Source organism: Eumetopias jubatus, unplaced genomic scaffold, assembly GCF_037043125.1.
Source record: "Eumetopias jubatus isolate StellerSeaLion01/CBP00866 unplaced genomic scaffold, mEumJub1_p1.0 scaffold_5, whole genome shotgun sequence".
Lineage (NCBI taxonomy): Eukaryota > Metazoa > Chordata > Mammalia > Carnivora > Otariidae > Eumetopias > Eumetopias jubatus.
In genome coordinates this window covers 93,837,537-93,864,889 of record NW_028274811.1, presented here as the reverse complement: position 1 = coordinate 93,864,889, position 27,353 = coordinate 93,837,537, and the positions used below count along the sequence as shown (strand labels likewise).

The 27,353-nt window shown below is 37.5% G+C and overlaps 1 protein-coding gene and 1 pseudogene across 3 annotated transcripts in view; one reads left to right on the top strand and one right to left on the bottom strand.

Annotated features, from left to right (window-relative positions):
• Nucleotides 1–27,353, top strand: part of RANBP17 (RAN binding protein 17) — a 321,533-nt gene that overhangs the window by 233,443 nt on the left and 60,737 nt on the right. For all 3 annotated transcript variants that reach the window (XM_028102719.1, XM_028102718.1, XM_028102721.2), the window contains 4 exons: nucleotides 8,271–8,334; nucleotides 8,425–8,533; nucleotides 20,716–20,819; nucleotides 26,535–26,623. In XM_028102719.1, coding sequence (XP_027958520.1) covers nucleotides 8,271–8,334; nucleotides 8,425–8,533; nucleotides 20,716–20,819; nucleotides 26,535–26,623 — 366 coding nt within the window. The remainder of the gene's footprint in view (nucleotides 1–8,270; nucleotides 8,335–8,424; nucleotides 8,534–20,715; nucleotides 20,820–26,534; nucleotides 26,624–27,353) is intronic.
• LOC114208766 (U6 spliceosomal RNA) lies at nucleotides 4,444–4,544 on the bottom strand (annotated as a pseudogene).

The following is a 27,353-nucleotide window of genomic DNA, read 5'->3' as shown; positions in this document are numbered from 1 at the left end:
ACGGTTTGTTTCATAAGCTGTTTATTGCTTTTGAACACTTCTTTTTGACGTTAATAAAAAAATCATATTTTCAGAAAACTTATTAGATAAAACTTAAAAGCTATAACATTTAAACCAAGGGATACGAATGATTTCAACTTGGGTACATTGATTTATATTTTTTAACAATTATTTCAGGTTTCCATATTTAGAAATATGTATTAGTTCAATTTGATTTCAGTGCTCAGTTATTTGAATTATAAATCATTATGTCCCTTCTAGCTGATCAGTCATGAAATATCTTTGAATTCATTTACATAATGGAATATGTGAGTAGTATGTCTATTTCAGTGCAGTTGCTGGTTACCTAATGCATGTTTTGTTGTTTCCAATCGATTTCCTTATTATAATGTGTTTTTAAATCCTGATTTTTAAAGCAATACATTATATCTGTGTTAAAAATAGGATGGACTCTTCAGCAGTAGAAACAGTTATGCAAGATAAAAATGATCACCAACTGGCCTCTATTAATGGAAATCTGTTTATATATTCATATTCCAAAATATTTGTATTTAAAATATTAGGAAGGAATAACTGAAAAGCGCCTTACTACAAAGTTTTTAAATGTTCCTGATTACTTTCTAATGCATGCCTTCAGATACTTTTCATTTCATTTTTTCTGTTTTTATCTTCTTCAGAGTGAATCCTATTCAGTGTTTGTTTATGGTTCTCAAAGCCAGTCTGGGAACTTTGGTGTTCTTCTATCTGACCACTTGTTTGGAAATTGAAATCACAAAAGATCCTCATTTTTAGGAAGTGCTGAAAAGTCTCGTGTTTACTTGCCTTAAGGTAGTAGTCTCAAACTTTAGTGATGATCAGAATCATTAGAGGGCTTGTTAGAATACAGATTGCTGGACCTCACCCCCAGAGTTGATGTTTTAGGAGGTGTTAGACTGAGGCCTGAGAATTTGCATTTTCAGCAAGTTTCTGGTGATGCTGGTGGCTTAGGGGCCAAACGTGCTTTTTAAGATAATTGGAAAATAGAACTGGATATCCCAAATAAAATCAGGTACCTCTCTATAGGACTTTGTCTTCACTAGGGAAATGCAGACTTGACATTTTTGGAGATAGTGTAGTTCCTCTAAATTATAATGTGTGTGAGGAGGCCATTACATTAAGTCCCCAGATTTTATTTATTTATTTTTTTTAAAGATTTTATTTATTTGACAGAGTGAGACACAGCAAGAGAGGGAACACAAGCAGGGGGAGTGGGAGAGGGAGAAGCAGGCTTCCTGCAGAGCAGGGAGCCCGATGCAGGGCTCGATCCCAGGCCCCCGGCGGGATCATGACCTGAGCCGGAGGCAGACGCTTAATGACTGAGCCACCCAGGCGCCCCAAGTCCCCAGATATTAACTGGAGAGCCTGTTGCATTTTACCCCAAGGTTTGAAGCTTTCCAAGTTGGTAAGACTACTGTAATTTTAAATCCAGTGGCCTTTTTGAGGGAAAATTTGTTTTCCCATCAGATTCATTACATGGGGCATATATAATACATTTAGCACATACATCTGAGTAACTTTTTAATAAACTCTTTAAATTTCCAAGACCAAATTTCAAGAATTTCAGATTCTAAATAGCTTTATCTAACATGTACAGAGTTGAAATGGCTCTGTCCTGGGCAGCCCTCCACATCCAGGTTTAATACTTGTGAATCCTTTTCCCTCTTTCAAATACTTTCCAATTTTTGTCTAACTGGGAAGGGGGTTTCTGTCTAGTTCTAACTGGGAAAGGGGTGATACTGTTTAAGTGATGGAACAGGGAAGCGGCTGGGGAAACTGGGGAGAGAAGGGTCGTAAACTTATTTTAAGTGTTGAGAAAGAGGGAGGAAAGTGTTACATTTCATCAAGAATTCTGTTTGTTTATTAATCATTATTTCAAGGGTTTTTTTCCCTTGAAAAGTAATTGATCAGTATTTCTACTTAAATTCATTGTTTACTCAAATTTACAGCAACAACATGTCTCACTTTGGGTTTCAGGTAGATAATAATGAGAAAGGAAATTTCATTTTCTGTTGGGCCCTCTGTTGGTAGTTGCCCTTACTACATCGTCTTCAAGAAAACCCAGAATATCTTTAGCTTTTTAAAAACAGACCCCAAACCAGATTCTACACTAATTCGTGAATGTGTCCAAACTCATTTTACCCCGTTGAGACTGTTAACTACAGTTCTTAGGATGAATAACTTCTCCATGTTATTACAAGACCACCTGTATAATTCGCAGGGCCAGGTACAAAATGAAAATGTGGGGTGCCTTGTTCATAAGTTATCAAGAATATCAGGGCACCTGGCTGGCCCAGTCAGTGGAGCATGTGACTCTTGATCTCAGGGTTGTAAGTTCGAGCCCTTTGTTGGGTGTAGAGATTATTTAAAAATAAAATCTTTAAAAAAAAAAATTCAAGGGCGCCTAGGTGGCTCAGTCTGTTAAGTGTCTACCTTCAGCTCAGGTCATGATCCCAGGGTCCTGGGATTGAGTCCCGCGTGGGGCTCCGTGCTCCACAGGGAGCCTGCTTCTCCCTCTGCCCCTCACCCCGCTCATGTTCTCTCAATCTCGCTCTCTCTCTCTCTCTCAAATAAATAAATAAAATCTTAAAAAAAAAATTCAAGACCTCAACAACACAGCATTGAAGCAAGCACAGGCCCTTCTAAGCATAGAAGAACCCTGTGCAAGTGCATAGCATGGACATCTATGAAGCTGGCTCAAGTTCTTTGTTAAAGAAATAATTCCCTCCATTTGGCTTCTCACTAGCCCTCTAAGACTTTGAGACTATCTCCTTAGTTCCTGTACACCAGGATTTGGTGAATATAATTCCTACCCACATGCATCATGAATCTATTTATCTGTCAGTAGCTTCTCTCAATTGTTCGCATTTTTACAAGCCAAAAAGTCTGCTTCCTATTCAGGCTGCTTGGTCACCGTGATGCTTTTCTTTTTCAACCCCAAACCTCTTCCAGTTTCATTTGTCTTTTCATGCTTGCTTTTTGTTGTTGTGTTAGTGCAATACCCAGAACTGCATCCTTTTAGATTTAACACTAAGAGTAAAATAATTTAATTCCATATTCATCCTAATAATTTATATTACTGGCCTCTTTCAAGTCAGCAAATACTAATTAAGCATTTTCTAAGTACAGAGCAAAAAACAAATGAGACACAGGCTCTGCCCTCACAGATTTTAAATTCTAACAGGATTGATCCTGATTCCAGACCGCCTGCCTTTCACGTATTTTTCCTAAGAGCTCAAAGTCCATTGTTTTAGTAACATAGTTTCTTTTTCTTTTTAAAATTTAACTCAAATAAATTATATGCTAATTGTCTGAAAGTCTGTGCACTTAAAAATAATGTGGATATGTGACATTTTGATATGGTAGTTTTGAGGGAGCTCTTTTTAGGGTCATTTAGATGTAGCTTATATAGAAACCATTAAGTATACAAGTAATGTGCAAGCCAGACCTTCTTACCCTCTCACTGATCTTCCCACCACTGGGGTGTGAATCCTGAATTAGGTGGGGGGTCAGGAAAGAGTTGGGGGTGAGAGATGAAACCAAGGTGTAGAATGAAATAAGGGTGAGGGATGGAAGTACAATTGGGTATGTCTGTTACAGGAAATACTTAGTAGTAACCAGTAGTAATTCTGCTTTTGTGAAACAGAATTAAAATGAATTGCTTTATTTCAGTGAATACCACCATCTCCAGATGGTTTTGAGAATGTTAAATAAAACTAGTTTCAGCATATATCCCTCAGGCGTACTTCTATTAACATTTCTCATCAAAAGAAATGTTGATTTATTTCTGTTTTCTGTCTCTATTATCCATGGAAAAGTCATCCCATAATTTATCTGCTCCATTTGTTTTTATACTAGAATCAAGTGTGAGAATCCTCTCTACCCACTTATTCAAACCATCACCCAGTTCTTTAGATTCTTGCTTCACAAGATTACCTTCCTCGAGTATTATTGTGATCTGATCATTTCTCGTGCCAAAAGCCCAGAATCGCTTCCGCTTGCTTCTCGGGTCAAAGTAAAATTATTGATTAGAACTTGAGTCCTTTAACAGTACTTGACTTACTGAGTTCTCATAACTAATTTCCTGATCCACCACTCAACCACAATTTGTACTTTATGCTCAGGCCAGGGAAATTTATTTTACCTTCCGCTTGACACCCTTCATTGTCTTTCACTGAATCACCACATATGCTATTCTTTTCATTTGACCCATTGCAACTCAATTAGGTCTCTCTTAAATTTTCGGGTCTTGCTAAAGACTTAGTGAAGCTGTACCAAAGCAGTTGTGATCCTTTGTCATGGTATTAACTGAAAGAACAAAAACAAATCATTTAGTTTCTCGGAGGCTCAGTTACTTCATCTGTAGAAAGGGAATATTATCTATCTCTTGGGATTTTGTAAGGATTAAATAAAATAATAAATATGTAACAGTACATCTTTGCACAGCAGCCATGCTAACCTTCTCTGTATCATTCCAGTTTTCACCTATGTGCTGCCGAAGCCAGCACTGTAACAATACATCTGTTTATCTAATAAAATAGGGCGCCTGGCACTACTGACCCTGTCACATAGGAGGTACTCACGGAATATTAACTCCTTTCATTTTCGTTCCTATCATCTTTATTTTTCTTAATGTTCCTGAACACCTAGTTCTTATCTATATATCTGAGGATGAATATCATATAGCTTAGTATTGGCTAGGCCCTTCTTTTACTTTGTAAGTTATTAGAGATTAGGAGTCTTTTTTTTCCTCTTCTCTTGTTTCAAAATTTCACATAGTGGGCATTTGAATTAACGTTACCCCTTTTGTTAATTGACAAAGCCTTAACTTGTATTCCTTGTAAGTAATTATTAGTATTCCTTAAGATGCTTCATTTTGGTTAGACGTATTTGGATGTTTTTAGGTTAGTGGGGTTTATGGACGTAATCTCAATTTTGAAATAACAACACTAATATTTCAGTCATTGTACTTTGTACCTATCATCCGTACCTATCATTCCAACACGTCATTTTCTTATCTATGAACTTTCTTCTATCGTCAGGATCTAATTCTGTCTGCAAAAGCTATTTGTAAACATGTATGGTTTTTCAGTAATTGCCTAGATCACTGTATCATCTACGTCTGGTGCTTAGTGGATATCATATGCCTAATATACCACTCCTTTTGATTCTAAAACAAATTACTTCACATTTTAACACTTCTGTAAATAAGATATACATAAATACCACAATTGATGGTATTTTAAAACACCTTTCTTAGCACATACAATAATGATGTCTGTTATAACCAGTGGCATTTTAGGTTTGATGAAATGTTGTAGATACTCAGTAAAGACTAGATACCATGAATTGAAGTCATACTTGGTCCTGCTATATGCCCATCAGCTACTAAAGTGTGTAGTACTCCTGTAACCGAAGAAACCAGTTCATTCTCAATTTGGTTTTCCCCTTCAAAGGTAAAAATTTTCAAAATTTTCAAAATTTTCCATCTGTAACATACACCATTTGTCTTGACTTTTTCTTTCCTTTCTTCATTTGCCATGTTAGCTATCAATAAGACCATGTTCACCTTCCTCGGTATTTTCATAACCACATGGATACAGACAGGAATTTCCTAGGAATTTTGTTTAGTGTGTTAATATCAGCCAGGCTATGGAGTTTGCTCTGTCCTGGGTGTGGTGAAGGCTCATTAATGATGGTGCCTCCTAAAAGAACAGTTTCCCTGTCTTTTCTGGGACCCAGTTCCAGTTTCTCTTAATGTCTCAAAAAAAAACTAGTGATCTCTATAAAATCACTGGCCTCTTCAAAATCAAATGGATATGATGTAACCTAGTGAAAAGAGCTTATAGTATAGAGTCAGACAGATGTGGATTTGAATCTTAGCCCTACCATTTACATGTTCCAAGAGTGACCTTCACTAAATTCTTTTACTCACTACTCTAGGCTCCTGCTACTGGTGCTGTTAGCCACCATTACTGTGTTCACTGAGGAGCTGGTCCAGACAAGCCTCCGAAATCTAGCCTAGTCCTGCCATGCAACTAAAATGCTGCCACCCAACGGAAATGGTGCATCTTCTAAGAATTCGAGTCTCTTAGAGAAGAACAAGATGAAAGTAAAAAGATCATAAAGATGATATATCCATTTGCCTTTTTAAGAAAACATTACAAACTCTCTTAAGGGCCGTAATAGCTTTGAGTTGAATTCCTATAAGGGAATATAAATAATCAGATGAATTCTTATTTTTTTCTTTATTGAAAAAAGGAAAAATTTATTTTTAATCTTTTTTTTTTTTTTTTGCTTTAGAATGTAATTAAAAGGCAGTGAGGCTGGCCTTGATACAAAGTGCACAGATGCAGTTCTACAGAAAATGTGTCTTTGGCAGATGAGATTCTTCCTGTGAATGTTCTCTTTATTGCTACCATAAATATTCTATTGTCAAAACATGACTTGCTGTTTATTAGTAGCACTGACAGGAAGATTCCTATTAATGGCAGCATTCTTATTACCCATAGACCCTGTCACTTTTAACTTTGCAATTCCAAGAGAATTGTATTTGGTGTTTACTTAAGATATTTCTTAGTTTATTGATCCCCACCCCTGTTTAAATGAGTGAGGGTTGAGTGGCAGTTCTTCTGCTCAGTGGTTTATACTGGGGGAAAAAATCATCAAATCTCATCTTTGTACGCAGGGAAAAACCTCCCGCCTATCAGCCCTGATCTTGTTCCCCTTCAGCCTGCCAGAAAAACACAGTGCATTGAGCACCCACTGAGAGCATGTGCATGAGCAAAATGCATAGGTGTGGCCCCTGCCCTTAGAAAGCTTACAGCCTTAATATGGGGGTGAGCCAAATACACATGCTTAACATGCAACTGGAATTGTTGCTTTAGAGTCAGAGGGACTTGAATCTGAATTATACTGCTTGTCTTTTGGAAAGTTTTATTGAATTTGTTTGAATTTGTTTCCTCATCAGAAAAACAGAAGTGATACTGCCTGTCCCCTGGGCTTGTGAGAATTAACCCTGCAAGTAGCAAACATCTGTACATGTTAATTCTCTGCATCTTTGTGTCTTCCTCCCTGACTTATAATTGGCAAAGACATTTGCCTCATCTGATCCTCACAACAATCCTGTAAGATAGCTTGGGTATCACCCTCATTTGTTGGAGAGGGAAACTAAGGCCCAGAGTAGCTGAGTATGGTACTCATACTCATCCAGCTGATTGAATGGTGTAGTCAAGCCAGAAGCCCTGCTTTTCTGACTCGTGTTCAATGTTTTTTCCTGCTCTTTTACACCGACACCTGAATGACTAAGTAAGAGAAGAGGGTGTTTGTATGCTCAATAGATGTTCTTAGCAACACATCAGCCCTTCTTTGATGGCAGCATTAACGAGAAATTATTTAGGTCTTGTGCTAATGTTTATGATTTCTCAACTTTATTCTCATTCTGAATTGAACTGTTCAGGTGGTAATGTGGTACACTAGAAAGAACATGGCCTCTGTAGTCAAACCTCAGTTCAAATCTCAACACTGTCAGTCCATAGCTGTGTAATCTTGGGTAAGTAACTTAATTTCTCTGAACTTTGGTTTTTTTAACCTATGGATTAGAAAAAATAATATTTAACAGGGTAATTGTGAAGATTAGGTGAATGAACAAATATGAAATGTCTTAAGCCTGGTAGGTACTTGAGAAATATTAGGTCATTTAAACCTGTCCTTCAACACTTGATGACATGCAGTCGGCTACGTCTTTCTAACTGTATTCTGATCTTCATCTAAAGCAGAATTTCCTTAGATTTCTACTAACTGGGCTCATCGTTTCTTAGACTTGAATAATTTTCTCTTTCTGGATACTCTATTATGAGTCTTTTATAATTATTTTTTATGAAATAATATTAAGTGAAAAGAAGTTCTCGAGTTATATCCAAAATGTAAAAAGGGTCAGTTTTAATTTTCTACTATCAAGGCTTTAATAGTAAAGAAGTTTTTGTCTTAATTATAAAATTCATTTTTCCTTTCCATAACTAGAATATGTATAAGATAGGAAAAGTAATTGCACTGGTTAATAATGGATTATCATTCTTAACAGAATGAAAGACACTTCTGTAGGAATACTCTTTAGAAATAATATCGATTCTTCATAAATAGAAATTGATGCCATTATAGTTCAGGGTTATTTTGTGATTTCTTATCTATTGAAAAGACAATTATATTTCCCCAGATTCCTTAACTTCTTTTACCTATATCCTTTTAAAAAAACTTGTGAAGATAGATGCCGTGAAGTTTATGCTAAAAAACCACACGGTAAGTCATTTCTTTTCATTCATGACTAGAATTTTCTGGATAGTTTAGGTAAAGCATTAGTAACTTTGGATGCTCTTCTGCTTTCATTAGAGTGAACACTTTCCCTTCCTTGGAATCAGTGACAGTTACAGTCTCAGTGACTTCAGGTGCCGAACCACTTTCTACACTGCCCTCACTCGCCTTCTGATGGTAGATCTAGGTAAGGTGAAGAATTGATTCTTAACTTGATTAATAAGGGTTCAACAATATACTTGTGCAGTTAAAGGAGCAGACTACTAGTGAGTACTATATTTAAGTTACTAGAATTTGCCATCTTTGACAGTGTTCTACAACTCCCTATGATTTGGGCATCAGAGCCAAAAGACAAATCTTTGTACTTAAGGTGGTATTTTTCACTTCGAATAGAACCTGCATTAATTCTTTCCCTCAGGATTTGTTTTCTGGGTATCCTTTGATCCATTAATTTTACTGCTATGAATCTAGGAGTAGTCTTAAATACAGAAAAGCTTTACACACAAAGATTTTCTTTGTAATGACATTTAATCTAGAGAGAAACTGGAAGTGATATAAATATCCAGCAATAGGGAATTGTAAAGTTAAAGCACATCTACTTACTTGATGGAGTAGTCTGTTGTCATTAAAATCAGGATTTGAGGGCAGTGCAATACATGACATTTTATAATATTAAGTGAAAAAGCTAGCTGTTAAACTGCAAATGATATGAGCATGCCTGGGGTGTGGGTGGGGAATGCATCAAAAAAGACTTAAATGAAATTATTTAAAAATGTTAAATGTTGTTTTGTGGTAGTGACTTTTTCTCACTTTTGATTATTTGAAATTTTCTTAAGGGGGTACTTTTATAATGGGAAAAAATATAACTTCTTTAAAATTTTTTTCCAGTGAAAAGCTGAAGTTAGCTAGACATATCCACAAGTAGACAGTACCTGAGGATGGGCACTTAAGCCTCTTTGTGGTGACTATATTATGCTGGGTTCCCATTTTCCCCCCATGTTTGAATACTGCAGGTTAAATTAATCAGTTTATAGACACAAGAAAGAGTTCAATCAATGATGATATCATCCTTAGAGAATATAGTACTGATGATACTTTTTTCATCCTTTCTCTTGCAATGTATTGATTGATCCATCAACTTAAATATGAATTTTTTAAAAACATGATCATACAAAAGGAAAAAGGATAATTTTCTTTTGCACATAAAAGACATTGCTCCTTGTAATAGAAAGGTGACTAAACCACCCTCTGTTCCACATCTGTATTATTTTCATGCATTTCAACAGAATAAATTACCAGAGAGACAAACAGCCAAAAGTTGAGAGAAATGCATCTAGAATGATTAAGGAGCTTGGTGGGATTGATTTCTAAAGAAAGATTAAAAGAACCATGTATGTATAACTTGGCTAAGTGACAACTAGGGCTTGAGGCAAAGAGAACTGTCTATAAATATTTGAAGAGTGTAAACCAGGCATGCAAAACCCAATCATCTACTACCTTAGGCAAGTGGGAGATCTGAGTGACAGCTTTGCATACTGCACCCTGGTCTGTATTACCTCTTGGCTGCTGCAGTGGAGAGAAGAGGAGTGGCCTGACTCTTTGTCCTCAGTAATCACTGAGAGAACACACTGTGCTGGGAGCTCTGAGGCCAGGACAGAAACCAGCCAGGCATCCAGGCCCCTGCCCTCAAGAAGCTTGACCTCTTGCTTTCCTCCCAGTTGTCCAAGCATTAAAGAAGAGTTGTCTAGACCTTTGTCTAGACTGAATTTATTTCCTAAAGCCTTAAAAATGCTCCTTAAATGACCCTGTCATCTCAGACAGTGAAAGAAGTGGGGAGACCAAAGTTAAAGAGAACTAAATGGAGGAGATTTCCTAGAAATAGGTTCATGTCACACACATTTTCAGGACCTGGAAATGGAGTGGGTCAAGATCCTTTCTCATATAGTCATCATAGACAAAAGAACCTTCCATAAATCCATGGTAGCTTAAACAACAGGACAGCACTACCAGTATTCACAGCACGCCCGCACTTACCATTGTGGTGATAACTGAGAGTCATGATGGTGCCCAGAAAGACGCTGCATTACACGCTGCCACTTTGAAGACTACTTTTATTTAGTATCGCTTAATGTAAACTATGAGGTATGAGAAGCCCAAGTAAAATATATAAATTTGAATAACTGAAAAAGGATTTTCCTAGGTTTCTCAGGGTTTAGATTCCTTTGAATTACTTAACCCATAACAATATATAGTGTAAATTTTTTTAGTTCACAGTTTTTCAAAATGGTAAATACCCACTGTGTTGCAAACACGTTTTAGATAGCTTGGGAGAAGTAGAAACTGACTATGTGGAAGTGCCTGGTACGTGGTAGGCGCTCAATACAAGGAAATTGAATCTGGGTATAGATAAAAACAATGGCAACTACAGTCATGGAACTTTAACACTGTTCGAAAAGAAAGTCCTTATTTGTTAGTGGTTTTCACTTTTTGAAATACTTAAATGTATATTATAAGCATCAAGGGACGATTTGTGGTATATATTAGCAGAGCTTCTATTCCTTGTTAAGAACCAGAGTTGCTCTTCTTCCCAAAATACACTGAGCTCCTCCAGGGCATGGACTTTGCCTTTTTCATGTTTTCTAGCACTGATCTCCTATTGCTACATTGTAGTTGCTCAGTAAATATTTAGTGAATGAATGACACATAAGTATATTGCAACCAAGATGCCATCATCATGGTTCCTGGAATCAGCAATTCCTTCCAGGTTCTTTCTGGGAGTAGCTTTGATCATTGACCTCTCCAAGACAAAACAAATCAAGTGGCTGACTACTTTCACAAGTGATCAGCTACACTTGGCCCCTCTTGTGCTCGATTAATCGCCTGTTGCTCTCTGTTCAAAGTGTTATTACTTTATAGATGATCATTTGTTGAGTGTTGCTGAACACAGTTTTATTATTTGAAGCCTTGTCTCACAAACTAGGTTGACTGGAACGTAGCTGCCAGAGTTCCTGTATGTGTGGCTTTATAGTTTTCTATTGTGTATTCACTGTCATGGAAACAAAGAAAAAAAAAGATGGTGCTATTGTCAAAAGAAGCACAGATCCATGTATCAAATGAAAGAGGTAAAAATATTAGGTAATGAGAATTCTTCTCAAAGAAAAATTAGAGAAGAACTTCTTATATCACTGACTTTTTTTTTTTAAATCAAATAGAAAAAACACCCGAGCAACCTGCCTGTGAAGCATGAGATGTAATTCTTGGACTGAAATATAAAGCATATTCTAATCGAATCCAACAAACTAAACTGAGTATGTTGTATATGAGCCATACCTGCACATTGGGGTGATTAGAAAAGGGGAAAGAAATTGGGTGTCACATTAATTGGTGTTTACTTTGAAATGCATTTTGGTTTCTAGTCAATTATTTGTACTTTGAATGAATTTAATTAGATGCTATGTGCCCCAGGTTGTATTTCAGATGAAAATGGGGGTTTTTTGGCAATAAACTGTTGTACCATTTTATCAAATTGCTCCTTGGCTACACTAGATGAAATGTTCGCTTGTATAAAGAACAGAATTGAAAGCATTTCATCATCAGAATGATGGTATTTAATGTTGGCAATGTATTTCTGTATTCTAAGAAATTATAAAAATTAATGCAAAAACTCTCTTCACAACATAACATACATACAGAAGAAAATGGGTGGCCATCCATATGTGCACGCATGTTAGCCCTTCCAAGAATCACTTAAAGTTCCCTAGGTTATTTTTAAATTAACTTTGTCAATCTAATAAACTAAAAGAAAGATAATATTACCCAAGCCAGTAAATGGAGACCCTCCAGGGAGCTGTTCAGTATAAAATACTTGAATAAATAAAACCTTCTATTTTGTTTAATTTGAATAGAGGTGAATTCAGTTGACAAATATTGGAGAAGGGAAGTGTGGAAAAGAACTACAACAACGCTCTCTGTTTTGTGGAATACTGAATATTATTCATTGCAAATTAAGTTTTTACCAACCACAAACTTAGAATTACTCAGTGTCACTAAAATTGTTTTTCCTTGGTGTCACTAACAGTTGCTTTTCTCGGCCTTTTTATGATTGAACCTTATCTTGAACTACTCAGATGAGAAGCATGTTGCTAGGATCTGAGTGAGCAGTGTTTTCCTCAGATACTCAGACTCTAAGAAAAAGTCCTATCTTGTAATGATCAAGGGACTGTTAATATTAAAATGTTATTTATAGACATTAAGAGATATTTTCTCTTTAGGGAGGAGCGTGCTGTAATATTCACCTACCTTTGTGGCTTTTAATAGATAATTGGCACCTGAAGATATCCCTAGCTTAAATTTGAGGAATTTTAAATAAAAAGTAAATGACTTGAATAAAAAGGGAAGAGTATTATAGAAATAGCTACTAATGGTAAAAGTAAAAATATACAGAGGAAAGAAACTTTCCTTTTCTTTATTAATAACAACTAACATTTGTTTATAAATTTATAGTCTGCAAACCACTCTCACATTATTCTATTTGATCCTCACAACAGCCCACGTGAAATAGGTATTATTGCATTGCTTATCTGTTAGAAAGATGAGGTTCAGAGAGACTACATGACTTGCCCAAGGTCAGTCATATAACCTGTAGCCCTGTGACCACACATTCACTTGTACTACACTGTTACTTCACCTTTTTATATTCTCAATCAATTAGGAAAGGTAACTTTTTCTTTTTTCATTTTTATTTGAACTGTTTGGACTGAATGATTGATTTGAGGCTTGAGGGCAGTGAGAAGAAGGGAGAAGGGATTACTTTCCAAGCTTCTATCAAATAACCAGATAGATTCATGTTTATTATTTGCCCTATATAGGTATATAATGGTTCTCTGGTCAGTGAAAGTCAAATGTAGTTTTTAAAAATTTGTCCTCATGTCCTAATAATTGGCCAAAGCATATTTATCCTCATGGATAAAAAGAAACAGCGGTAGATGTCCCAGAAGGGTTTAGCAAGTGAGAAGCTTGATCAGAAATAACTAATGTTCTGATAGGAAGAATACATCAATATATCACCTGTGTCCATGACTTGGCAGAGACTATCTGGAAAATAGACATGGGGGGCGGGGGGACTGGGCAATAAGGGGTAAAGAAGCAGCTGGAAATACTTAGAATCTATAATGAGATAATTAAGACTAATTAGCCGGCCCTGTAGGCAGAAAGCAGCCCATTAAGTCCAGATCCAGTTTTAATAACTTACCTGGTTTTGAGGGTAGAGAGTCCAGAGCACCTCAGGGAATGAGATGCTTCAGGGATGAAACTTTTAGGGTAGGTTTCCTAGAAAAGGAGTACAAGGGTCTGCAATGGGCTTTGTATTTTTCTTTTGAGAACTATAATAAACATTCTGGTTCCCTAGGGAGAGGAATTAAAGGGAGCCTCAATTTTCTCATCTATGAAATGGAGATGTCTAACTTAAAGAATTGTTATGTGCTTTAAATAAGATAAAGAGGTGTGAAAAGGCCTGGGACAATTCCTATCACAAAACAAGTACTCAGTATATATTAGTTAAGACAGAAATATTTATTGGATGTACAATCAGGGGCACTGACTGACACCAGGACCTCAAAATGAGGCAAGTTCAGTACCTTTAATGGTACATTTTAATGACCTTTACTAAGGTCAGATCTAATTACTAATTACTAATATTAGTTTCCTATTACTCCCATTACAAATTACTGCAAATTGAATGGCTTAATATTACAGATTTATTATTTTACAGTTCTGGAGGTCAGAAGTCCAAAATGGATCTCAGTGGGCTAAAATCAAGGTGTCAGCAAGGCAGCGGTCCTTTCTGGGGCTCTGCAGAAGAATCTGTTCCCTTGCCTTTTGCAGCTTAGATGCCACCTGCTTTCCTTGGCTCATGGCCCCCTTTCTTGAGCAACATCTGGTCAAGGCCTTTTACTTGTCATCTCTCTGGTTTTCCCTATCTACTTTTCTCTAACACTTTCAAGGACCTTTGTGATTACCTTGGACCCATCTGGATAACCCAGAATAATCTTCTATTTTGAAGATGATTAACAACCTCAGTTCCCCTTTGCTTATAACCTAACATTCACAGATTCCAAGGATTAGCACATGGGCATCTTCGAGGGACCGTTATCCAGCCTACCCTACTAACCGGTCACTAATACCGAAGTATTTTACACAGTAGTTACCATATAATAAATCCTCAGTAACCGTTGGCCACCATGATTTATTATTATCATAATTATCTGTTCTATTAACTTCTCCTTGACTGCTGCCCCAGATCCCCAGTAATCCAACCTGTTTGCATTTGAATTTGAGGAAATGAGAAGTTTCACTGTTCGGCATACTTTTAAAGGTGTAGAGAATTTTGTTGATGGTGGTTTTTGTCGTTTGGGGTTGGGTTTTTTATTTTTATTTATTTATTTATTTATTGAGATTCACATGCCATAAAATTTACCCTGTTAAAGTATAAGTTCAGTGGTATTTAGTACATTCAGAATATTCACAGGGCTATACAACCATCACCATTATCTAATTCCAGAGTATTTTCATCACCCCAGAAAGAAATCCTGTATCTTAAAGTAGTCATTCCTTATTTCCCCTGCCCCTGGCTCCTGGTAACCACTGACCTGCTTTCTGTCTCTGTGAATATGCCCATTCTAGAAATTTCATATAAATGAACTCATGTAATATGTGGCCCTTGTGTCTGTCTTCTTTCACGTAGCATAATGTTTTCAAGGCTTATTCATAGTTTAGCATGTCTTGGTACTTCGTTCATTTTTACGGCTAACATTCCATTGTATGACTATACCACATTTTGTTTGAACAGTTGGGTTTTCACCTTTTGGCTGTTATGATAATGCTGGTATGAACATCTGTATGTAAGTTTTTGTGTGAACATACCCTTTGAATTCTCTCAGGGTGTATACCTAGGAGTAAAATTGGTTAATCAAATGGCAATTCTCTGTTTAACTTTCTGATTAATTGCCAAACTGTTTTCTACAGTGGCTGCATCATATGCTATTGGCTGCACCATTTTACTTTCCCACCACTCAGGGTCTTAAATTATATAAAATAACAAGTGAAACGTTTTAAAAATAACATATCTGAGAGTCAATATACTAAAAAGGTTACTGTTAGTATTTTATTTTATTTTTTAAGATTTTATTTATTTATTTGACACACGGGGTGGGGAGAGCAAGCACAAGCAGGGGGAGCAGCAGAGGGAGAGGGAGAAGCAGACTCCCCGCTGAGCAAGGAGCCCAATGTGGGGCTTGATCCCAGGACCCTGAGATCATGACCTGAACTGAACGCAGAGGCTTAACTGACTGAGCCACCCAGGTGCCTCTCTGTTAGTATTTTAATGTGACTTCTCTGAAGGAAAAAAAAATTGAAACTCCTAAAATGAATAACTTTCTGTTGAATCAGATCCTCAGAAATCCAGTAGAGGGGATTAGATTTGGGTTTTACCGAAAAGCTGAAGAATTTATCATTTTTATTATGCATAACTGAGAACTTAAACAATGTTATGTTATTATTTTTCCTGATGCCAATGAAAATATTCATCTGTAAATTGGCACTTCACCTTCAAATCATACTGGCTTCTGGGCTCTGGTCAGAAAAAAAATGAGCAGCTTCAATTATTATTCATAAAATGATCACATATACATTTGGCGTATTAAATATATGACTGCATACTTGAATATGAAGTTGTAAAAGAGTGAACTTGTGTTTTCCTCCTTTCCTGTCAGAAGCAGTAATTGATACCTCTAAGAGTAATACAAATAACGAAAAAAACTCTAATAAATGTTGTATAGAGTTTGCATGACATAAACAAAAATGACCAGTTTTCCAGCTTAGATAATACAACGTATCACCTTGCGATAAGAGAGGTACAGTGCTAACTGAAACATAAAACATTTTTGTGGAAATAATGCGCCAGTGTATCATATTTGCCTATCTTAAACTCAAATGATTGTTGAGGAATCCCTTTCTCCCTACCAGAACCAATCTGATTGTTCTTCACCCTCTTCTTTTCTTTTTTTTTTTTAAGATTTTATTTATTTATTTGACAGAGAGAGAGCAAGAGCAGTAACACAAGCAAGCAGAGGGAGAGGGAAACGCAGGCTCCCCTCAGAGCAGGGAGGCCGATGCGGGGCTCGATCCCAGGACCCTGGGATCATGACCTGAGCCAAAGGCAGCTGCTTAACCGACTGAGCCACCCAGGCGCCCCTCTTCACCCTCTTCTAACTTCATGCAGCTCTAAACTCAAAATTCTGTAACCCTGACTTCAGTGCCTACCTCTGATACCTTCCACCCCTGTAGAGACAGGGGAAAGAACATGAGCTGGAGGTAAAGCCAATGGAATTGGGGATCCAAGTCCACTGACATTTACCAGCCCAGGGTTGTTGGGCAAACCATTTAACCCCTTTGAGCCTCTCTGTTCGCATGTAAAATGAAGGAAATCATCATACAACTCCATAGGATTGTTGGGGCCGTTAATGATTTGCAGCAGTGCTTGGAACCTAGGAATAGCTACATTGGTGTCTGTTAAGTAAATCAAGTATTAAACTCATTGCCTTCACATAATAAGCACTCAGGAAATAACTACTGTTATTCAGTCACTACACAACTATTTTTGAATGCCAGACCCTATTCTAGGCACTGGGGATGTAGTCATGATCTAAACAGATGAAATTCCTGCATCAAGGAGCTTACATTCTATTAGGGAAGACCATGAATACATATGTGAATATACAGCACGGTCACAGTAAGTCCCATAAGAAAAATAAAGTAGATTATGGGAGCGGAAAGTGGGTGGGGGTCGGGGCGAGTTTTACAGTAATGTTTTAGGTAGAGAGGTCAGGGAAGGCCTCTCTGAGGATATGACATTAAAGTAGAATTGCTGTTCATATTCCTTTCTTTAGTATTTGCTCTTTGACTTCTCCCTGCACATGTTGGTGGCTTGTCTTCTGTGCCTTGATTTTCCCACACCTCAAACTTTGATTGAGGAAAGAGATGAGTCAGAAAGTTTTTGATCTCTGGCTCCGTGTATTAAGTGAAGGGTTGAATGGTAAAGTCCTGAATTTATCTTTGTTCTGATTAAATATCTTTATCTTGGGAAAGCTTTGCTCCCAAAGGAAGGGTATTGGGGGACAACCTGGTGGTCACACTTTATCTGACCACCGTAATCACCTCTCTAGGTCCATATAAAGCTTAAAACAACAAAAATGTTAATGGCTCTCGTTTATCCAAAACCAGAATGCTAACAAGTAGCAGAGCCAGGATTGAGCTTAGAACCTTCAAAGCATCCACTCTTTCCTGTACCCTTATCTGCCTACAGTGATTGTTACCACTGTTCTCATTAATAATTCCATATTTAGAAGATACTTTATCTTAGGAGAGTCAGAATACATCGTTTAAATATAATGTGTATATATATTATATATTTAAGGATTTGATAATGTCTGCTTCAATTAGCATAATACATAATTATGTATTATTCATATCAGGTATTCAGAAAATAAGGGATTTTTAAAATTCACCTTTATTTTCATTCAAATACAGTATTTCCCTAATACATGCCAGGCACTGTTCTAGGTGCCAATACTATAATGCTAGCACCACCCTACTATTTATTGAGCATCTTCTGTTTTTCATGTGTTAGAACATTAAATATTCACAAAGATAGGTATTTTTATTCTTATTTTGTAGATGAGAAAACTGAGACTCAGGGTAATTAGTGAATATCCGAAGTTAAACAGTAAGGGGCGGAGCCAGACACTGGTTCTGTTTATTGCTGAGCTTTACCTGCCTACATCATTCTCCTTCACTGAGAAATGCAAAGATGCAGTCTCAGCTCTCCAGAAGGAAAGCCAAAGATACTGTCAGTGTGGGCTGGCAGATCTAATAATTTACATACGCACATTATAAATTTTATTTTATTTAATCCCCACAGTAACCCTCATCAAATGGTGGTGGTGGTGGAATGATGTTAGGCATTATTATTAGTGTTATTAGCTATATGCCTAAATATCTACAAATTCAAGGCAGACTGATCAATGTTACCTATTGTCAAGAGTAGACAAAATGCTGTGGCATCTCACAGGGAGAAGGGGGATTGCCTGTGGTGGGGCCTTAGGGAGTACTTGCAGGCGAGCTTAGCTCAGATTGGGAGAGCTGCTGTTTTACCTGGGCTTGGAAAAGGAAGACCTTCTGTAAAGGCCTCTAATGTTATCATCAGCTGACAGAGGATGTAGCTAAGAGAGCTTGGTTGCATAGGCAGTTGACAGAGCAGGGATTATAATCTGGTCTGCTTTACCCTTCACTTGGAGATCTGACCCTTGTTTAGAACAGCATACCAGGAAAGTCTCATTGACCTTTTGATATCTCTTTGTGAACAAAGCTAAGTCCTTGATTCTTTTGGACTCTGGAAACAAAGTGCATAAGGTTAAAGGGGAAAGAGAAGTAACAAAAGATGAGGGTCAGCCAGATCAGCCACTCCATAAGAGGCTAAAGATCCTGATTGTGCCACTGACCTTCTGTGTTATCTGTAGAATGATGTACAGACCAGTGTTTCTCAAATATTTGCATACATCTGAATCACCTGGAGGGCTTCTTAAAACAAATTTCTAGACCCCCACCCCCAGGGTCTCTGATTCAGTAGCTCTGGGATGGAACCCAGGAATTTAAAAGAAACACCTTGGGGTGCCTGGGTGGCTCAGTCGGTTAAAGTGTCTGCCTTCAGCTCAGGTCGTGATCCCAGGGGTCCTGGGACCGAGCCTCACATCAGTCTTCATCCTTTTAAAAAACTTAAAGAAAAGAAACCCCTTGGGACGCCTGGGTGGCTCAGTTGGTTGAGCATCCAACTCTTGATTTTGGCTCAGCTCATGATCTTGGGGTCATGAGATGGAGCACTGCATCGGGATCCACATACTCAGTGTGGAGTCTGCTTGAGATTCTCTCCCTCTCCCTCTGCCCCTCCCCCTGCTCACGCTCTATAAATAAATAAATAAATAAACAAACAAAAATCTTTAAAAAAAAAGAAACCCATTATGAAAAGAATACCATATAACTTGTCAGTTGTGTAGCCAGGGTATGGAAGCAACCTGAGTGTCTATGGATAAGGAAGATGTGGTGTACGTACACATACACACACGCACGCACGCACACAATGAAATATTACATAGCCATAAAAAAGGATGAGATCTTGCCATTTGCAACATGAATGGACTTAGGGGTATTATGCTAAGTGAAATAAGTCAGACAGAGGAAAACAATACCATATGATTTTACTCAGGTGGAATGTAAAAAAAAAATGAATAAACAAAAAGCAGAATCAGACTATAAATACCAAGAACAAACTGATGGTTGCCAGAGGGAAGGGAGGTGAGGGGATGGGCAAAACGGGCAAAGGGGAGTGGGAGATAACAGGCCTTCAGTTATGGAATGAGTGAGTCAGGGGAATAAAAGGCACAACATAGGGAAGGTGGTCAGTGGTACTGTAATGGCGTTGTGTGGTGACAGATTGTAGCTACACTTGTGGGGAGCAGAGCATAACTCTAGAGAGGTTGAGTCACTATGTTGTATACCTGAAACTAATGGTAACATTGTCAACTAAAATATAAAGTTGTAATAAAAAATAAATAATTTGCGATTTGTACATATCCATGTTTGAAGTGAAGATTCTGTCTTGATAGAATCCTTAAGGAAACTGCAGTCTACATTTCAAGGGAAAAAACAATAGAAAATGACTCGTTTCTATAAAGAAAAGGAAGCTTGGTGCAAGAGGAAGTATACCCAGGGAGAATGTACTTAAAATCCAAATGACCCATGAGGGACCCCATCTTATTTGGCAGATAAAAGTTTCCCTGCTATCTATTTAACAAATTAATAAAAAAGAACATAAATAAAGGGGAATAATAACTTAGAGCTATCTGGGCACCTGAGTCTTTGAGCCCTTTAGGGCCTTGGCACCTAAAGAGAAGGGAAAAAAGGATCCCTGTCTCTGAGGCTTTGAAAGTGGCTTTCCTTGAGGCGTTGGGGAAGCTCTGGGGGCACTAAGAACTGAAGGGCTGAGATGCCCGGGGCATGAGTCTGTTTGATCCAATAAAGAGCCAGAAAAAAAAAAATGGCTGGTAAGTAATTTTGCTATTTCATTTGGTGCAAAAGAGAAGGCAAAACACAAGAATATTCAATGAGCCAAACAAAGTACAAAATGCAGCATGAGTGTGAATGCAGACTGACCCTTTCCCAGGGACATTTCTAAGCCTGAATGAAGCACTCACTGCCTAGGCTAATGTACAATAGCATGCATTTTAAACTATGGTGACCCTTTTGTTTTTCTGATAGGCGAAGATGAAGACGAATTTGAGAATTTCATGCTGCCTCTTACAGTCTCTTTTGAAACAGTATTACAAATATTCAACAACAACTTTAAACAAGAAGATGTAAAGGTGGGTTTGTTCCTAAATATGATGAAAGATGATTTTGCTCATGCTGGGATATCTAGATCCACAAAAAGGTTTCTGCATATTTGTATGTGCTCTGTGCCTCATCAGTCTTGCTTCCTCAGTTGCATGTGTCTTTGAGTTGTACTTTTCTTGTGAGTACTTCTTTAGTTTCTTGTACAAATTGACTTTGAGGTCAGCGAGTGATTTTGGGCAGTTTATGATTAGATGATTTGTCTCTTGTGGCAGTATCTTTAAAAGAACACTTCTCATGGGTACACCACTTTAAGCATCTCTCTTCCCTCATGTACCCTGCACTGTATGCCTCAATATATTTATAGGGAGGGATGCACACATACTCATGCTAAAACACTACATCTCTAAATATTTTTTTAAACAAGAGTTTATATAAATCAAGACATTATTAAATGGCTAGGCATATATGTATAAATAGGAGCTGGTCTTGAAGTATTGCATTCTTAAACTGAACAAAGTGATTAGGATAACTGATAGCTAAATAAGGTTTTTATGTGCCTGTGGGAGCCGTATTAGGATTGATTTGACAAGTCAGTTCAGCTGTGGCAACAGTCATAATATCTAAGACAACATTATGTTTTATTAGTAAAATCCTTAAGTGTAGCAAGCTGTTTGTGACAAAACAGTCCCATATCTTAATGTGGGGGGTGAGGAACGCAAGATCTGCAAAATAGGAATAGCATCTTCTGAAATCATAATGTATCTGGGCTATATTAAATAGATTAACACTGATTATTATTTTTAAAAGACTAATAAATGTACTCTAGAGGATGCAGGCACCTTTGTTAGTGATGCTCAAGTCATATTTTATCATTATTTGGAGTAAGTCAAAAACATTAACCATCATTTTGCATGGCCTGTCCTCTCTCTAAAATATATATATGCTTGCAGTAAGAAGCCAGATAGTAAAACAGTGGCCTTTGATGATTATTTTAGGGAAATTCTTCTACCAGAAAATAATTAGCCAAATGCGATACCTTTTGAAATAGTTTTTGAAATGAATGTTTATCAACATGCAGTAGTCATAGAATTTTAAAACCAAAAAGGATCTTAGAGATTTTCTGTGTTCATCATCTTGTGAAAACTCTTCACCAGAGTTTCTACTCAGGTTAGCTGTATTTTTTAGATGTCTTCCAAATATTTTGAAGGACCAACAAAAGCTTTGCAGCTTTAAGGTGGCTCTCCGTGCCCTTTTATATCAGAAAGAAGCAGTGAGGTTGAAAAACACCATCTTGATAAAAATTACATTTATCTCATTTGAAGATTTCATTATACTCCAAGTCCATTTTGATGTAATCCCATCTAGTTTGATAGAAACCATCTTCCTAGAGTCATTTTTAATGGAGTTCCAGTGATATATCCCTAAACCAGCAAGTTCTTAACGACCCTGGAAAGTGACTGCTTGATTACACTTTAACGGTATTTGCAAATAAAATCACAAGTAATTAAGGGGAAATCTCCAGGCTTTTGAGCAAGTTTGATGCATGATAACTGCCTGATTCAGCTTCATCTAGAGTAATGCTGTGTAGGCAACAGCTACTGAGATCAATAGCAACGTAATGATAGTGGCAGAATTAAGTGAGTAACCTGAGAACTGTGCCTCAGAATGCATGCAGCTGCCGCGAACCAAGGCCACACAGTGCACTCCGTGCTTCCGTCCTAAATGTTCATCAAAAGACGCCCTGCAGGAAAATGGAGTTAGATGCTCTTTATTGCTGATCGTGTCTCTTGCCACATTTATCAGGGAAATTGGATTAGCAGTTGGCAGCTGCAGGTAGACAAGATTCTGCAGTGATTAAATATGCAGCTTGGCTGCATTTGTTGTGACAGACCTTTAGTAAATTCTACTGTAAGCACCATCTGTCTAATTTGTATAAAGAAAACTTGGTGCTTTAAGCTACCGATAAAGAACTAAATCTGTTGCTTTATCATAAACAAAACTTTTGCACTAAATGCTTTTAAATGTAATTTATTAGGTTAAGCCTATTTTTCTATCATGATGAATAAATAATACATGCAAAAGTGCTTTCAGGTACTTCATTTTGCAAGTACTAGAGATAAAAACAGTTCTGTTTTGTTCTTCAATAAAGTATTTAGTATTCCAATCCACAGGAGGTGATGCTGTTAAAATATCTCTATGAAAATGCCGCAGGACTGCCAAATTCATTTAATTTGCAACCCTTACCAGCATTTTCTAGCTCCCTATTTATAGATATTTTTCAAATGCGGGTTTTAGGATGAACATAAGCATCAAGGACCTATGTTGCCAAATTGAAATATGGTTGTGAGGGGAGGAAATGCTGCAAAACTCTTAAATTTATAGCTTTGTTTTCTTACTTAGTCCTAATAAAATTGAAGAGAACATTGAATTTTTGTCTTGGGTTTTTCTCTCCATAGTAAAGGGAAAAAGAAAGCAAATGCTGTGACAAATCCTGGCTCCAAAGCATTAGTTCAAAATATATGTGTTCCCCCTATAATTGTATCCACAGTAAAATATAGTCCACACTCCCTTGACTCATGCATCATTTTTGATTTGGCCATGACGTCATCGAGTTTAAGGAAAATGAATGAAAACTTCTCGGAGGAAGAGGAGCAGTTAAATAGGAACCTGCTATCTTTAGTCCCTTCGTAAAAACTCCACAATGTTAAATTATTTAAAATCCTTGATTTTCAGCATGCGCACATTAAAAGTTTTCGCACTAAGTGCCAAATGTTGCAAACAGCACTTTAACAGAATGATTTTGCTTTGATCCCTGTAGCAGTTCCTGAATAATTTATCACAGGTTATTGCCTTAATTCTGGAGAGGGATAGAGCAATAAAGGCAGATGAAAACACTCCAGTTGAAACACCTTGGGGCCTGCTCATTCCTCTGACACGGCTCTTTTGTTGGAACTATTTAGAGGTTATTAAGATGTGTCTCCAGAATTAAGAGTATGCTGTAAGGATGAAGACAGCCATCTTAATTCTAAAGACAAAGCACAATGACCCTTCACCTTCTTTTTCTTTGTTGTTATTATATAGTAGAATTATGAGGATAATATTATAGCTGCCCCCAGTAGTACCACTACAGTAAAGGGTCTGTCAGACTTCCCATTAGAAACCCTGTTTTGGGGGTCAGGGTGGAAGAAGCCGCATTTCAGCTGTTTCCCGGCCCATTCGTCTCACACTTTGGCACACAGACAACTGTTCACCGTGCAGCGTGCTGAGGCACTGAGCGGTTTCTCCTCGAACTATCCAGAAGGAATCCTTAAGATCAGATACCCCAGACCTACCCAGCTCCCCAAACCAGCCTCACTAAAGACATAGGATCAATCAAGTGTGAACCAACTGTAGGAGAAGGGCAACTTTTGAAATAAACCCCTTTGTACTATTTTAAATGAGATGGTGAACCGAGGCTCCTCCTTCCCTAAATTTCAGTCAGAACGCCTCTTGCTCTCTGAGAATGCTTAGTAGTCCAGTTGAACTTCTAGGTAACAGTCGGCCTGTCTCATAGCAGAGCTGGGTACATTTTGGCTACCAAGAAAGTACTCCCATAGTGTTGAGTATCTGTATAGACTGTTACAGTACTCTTGCTGACGTAAGATACAAGATATTGTTTGAGCATAAGAAATCTGTTTCTTATTCACGTGAACACTGCATTTTCCTGTCCAGTTGAATCTATTGAAAACATACAATTAGTTCCTATATTGTTATATGCTTCCTCTGCTCTGTAGTAACATTTTCTAAAAGTAAATGTTGATATAATTTCATAGATTTGAGTCACTTAGAGTACTTTTATTAACTTGGCATCTTTTAAAGAAGAAAAATTTGTGAAAAAGTAAATGTTAACCTTTTTGTGTAATGAAGATGGTCTAAAGATATTTTAAGAGCCCTTTGCACTAGGCATGAAGAAAGTGAAACTCCTGGTTCCTATTGACCAGTTTAGAGCTGAATGTGGGTGCCTTATGTATATGTGAAAACTTAATGTTATTTGAAGCATAACCTGTAACCTGTAAGTATACATAATAAATATAGAAATGCCCACTGTCAGAGAAAGACTGCAGAGCTACGTACTCAGAATAGGATTGTTCCAAGAAGACTTCTTAGAAGATGTATTTTGTTCTGGAGGCTGTGAGAAACGTGGAAAGCTACAAAAGAGGGGAACAGGTTCTGGGTGGTGAAAATAGGTTGCATAAAAGGCAAAATGGCTTTTTTTAAAAAATAGCAAGTCACATGAGAGAACTGTAAGGAGGTGAGCCGGTTCTAGACTAACAAGAACTAGTGAGATTATGAGAGGAAAAAGAATGAGTCATTTAAAGAAACAGAAACAAATTCAGGGTTTACAGACTCAAATTCAGATTACCATCACTTTAGAAACGGTTAGGCGGTTAGAAACTAAATATTTTATAAACGACTTCTGGTTATATCAAGTCACCTTTTAGGTACAGGGTTGGGGGACGATCAGAAATTGCAGGTACTTCTGACAGATAAACGGTTATTTTACTTTGAGATGTTATTTAGCCATTAAGATGAGGCTTATGATTCACTTCCAAGTCCTTGATGATCATTTAAAGGCCTTCCTATAAAGAGGTTTTCATTTCTTAACCAATGTGTGAGGAAAAAGAAAATCTGGTAAAAAGAAAACTTGAGAGCCATTTCCTGGCAGAATCTTCCTACTGAAACAGTATCTTCAGAAACCACAGTTGCATATCTCAATTATCCCACCCCCTTGTTTTGCAATTATGTTTATTTGTGCTCTTTGTTCTGACGTTCTAGCATCTGTTCCTGGGTTTTCTTTTTCTCTTCCCAAGCATCATCCTAAGGACAGCTTAATTAAGAGTCCGTAGTACAAATCAGATCTCTTTTATTTAAGAGTCAAGTGGTTTTTTTTCTGTCTCTCTGAAACTAAAGATTTATGGAACATTTAGTACGTGTCAGGCTCTTGTTAGGCATTCTTACATAAATTTATTAAATTTATTCCTCACAATGCCTCTGTGAAAGAGGCAATAGTAGCCCCTTTTATAGATGAGAAAACTGAGACTGTAAATTGTTGCCTTGCCTTAAGTCTTACAGCCAAGCAACAGAGCTGGGACTCAAATTCAAGGCTTCTAATAACCAAAACAGATCTCTTTTCCTTACACCTTTTCCTTTTCCTTGCTTGGGGATTGTGAATGCCCTTCTCGGAATGTCATGGTAGCAATAGGTCACCTGGCCAGTTTTATTTTGTCCTCGGTGACTAGAGATATTCTTTCAGGATCTTTAAATGCCAGTGTGCTTCCAGGATAGACTCTAGGTTGCATAGTGGACTGACTGCATGCAAGCCGGTGTGGTTAAGATTTGCTATTATTAAATAACGTCTAGACCCTGTGCATCTCTGTTCTGTGGAATTATCAATCCTCATCTCCCCCCCCTTTTTTTTTCTAATTTGGCATTATTCAGAAACAAAGTATATTAAGAATCCAAATGTTCCTAAACTACTGGAATCATGACTTAGCTCAATTTATAAGAAGCAAAGTCGAGTTGGTCAGCAGATTTGATGGTCTGTTTGTTTAAAAGGGTCTACGGTTTTCTATAGAAAGGGATCTGAGCGAGACATTTTAGCTAATGAATCAAAATCAGATATGTGGTCATTATTGCCTGATTATTACTCCATCTGCTCTGTGCTAACGTGAAAATCAATTACTGTGTCTCTTTCCCACTGACAGCGTATGTTGATCGGGCTGGCAAGAGATCTTCGAGGGATTGCCTTTGCACTGAACACAAAGACCAGCTACACCATGCTGTTTGACTGGATGTATCCTTATTACACTGTGACAATACCAGCTCTGTGCACAGAGGGATGCCAGGCCCCTCGCTTTCGTTTAATAGTATGGCACAGTAGGGAAGAGGAAACAAAGCTAAATGAACTAATGTGTAATCAGCTAAAAATTACAGCACAGTGGCAGCAGTGCAGATAACTGAGCACAGCATTTGGAGACCCAGCTCAGAGAGGTCACTTTTTGGTGCCATTAAATATTGACAACTTAAAAATCACATCCCCAAATGATTGTTTATATAGGGATTGCAGGGATAATCAGGCTAACATCTTTAACTCAGGATCAATGAATCTTACCATTTGACATTTTTCGAGGAGATTTGAATTTCTACTCCATCTCAATTAGCAGGGCTGAGAAGGTTACTTTATCTCTCAGAGGCTTAATTTGTCATGCTACAGTTTTTCGCCATCATGAAAATATTAATGGACATGAAGAAGGGGGAAATAAATGGTCAGGATTTTTCATTTGGTATAAAATCTGAATTTTCCTTTGCCAAGGCTTAGTACAGAGAACGGCATCAATAAACAAAGAAACAAACAAACATCTCCCACAGAAATACCTCTTCACATAAGAGTGAGACGAGTGTGGACTTTGGTGTCAGACCAGGTTTGAAATCCAGCTCTCCACTTGCCGTGTAAACCTTGGCAAGTCATTTCACCTCTCTGAGTCTTGGTTTTCTCATCTAGAAAAGGAGACATCCAGTATCAT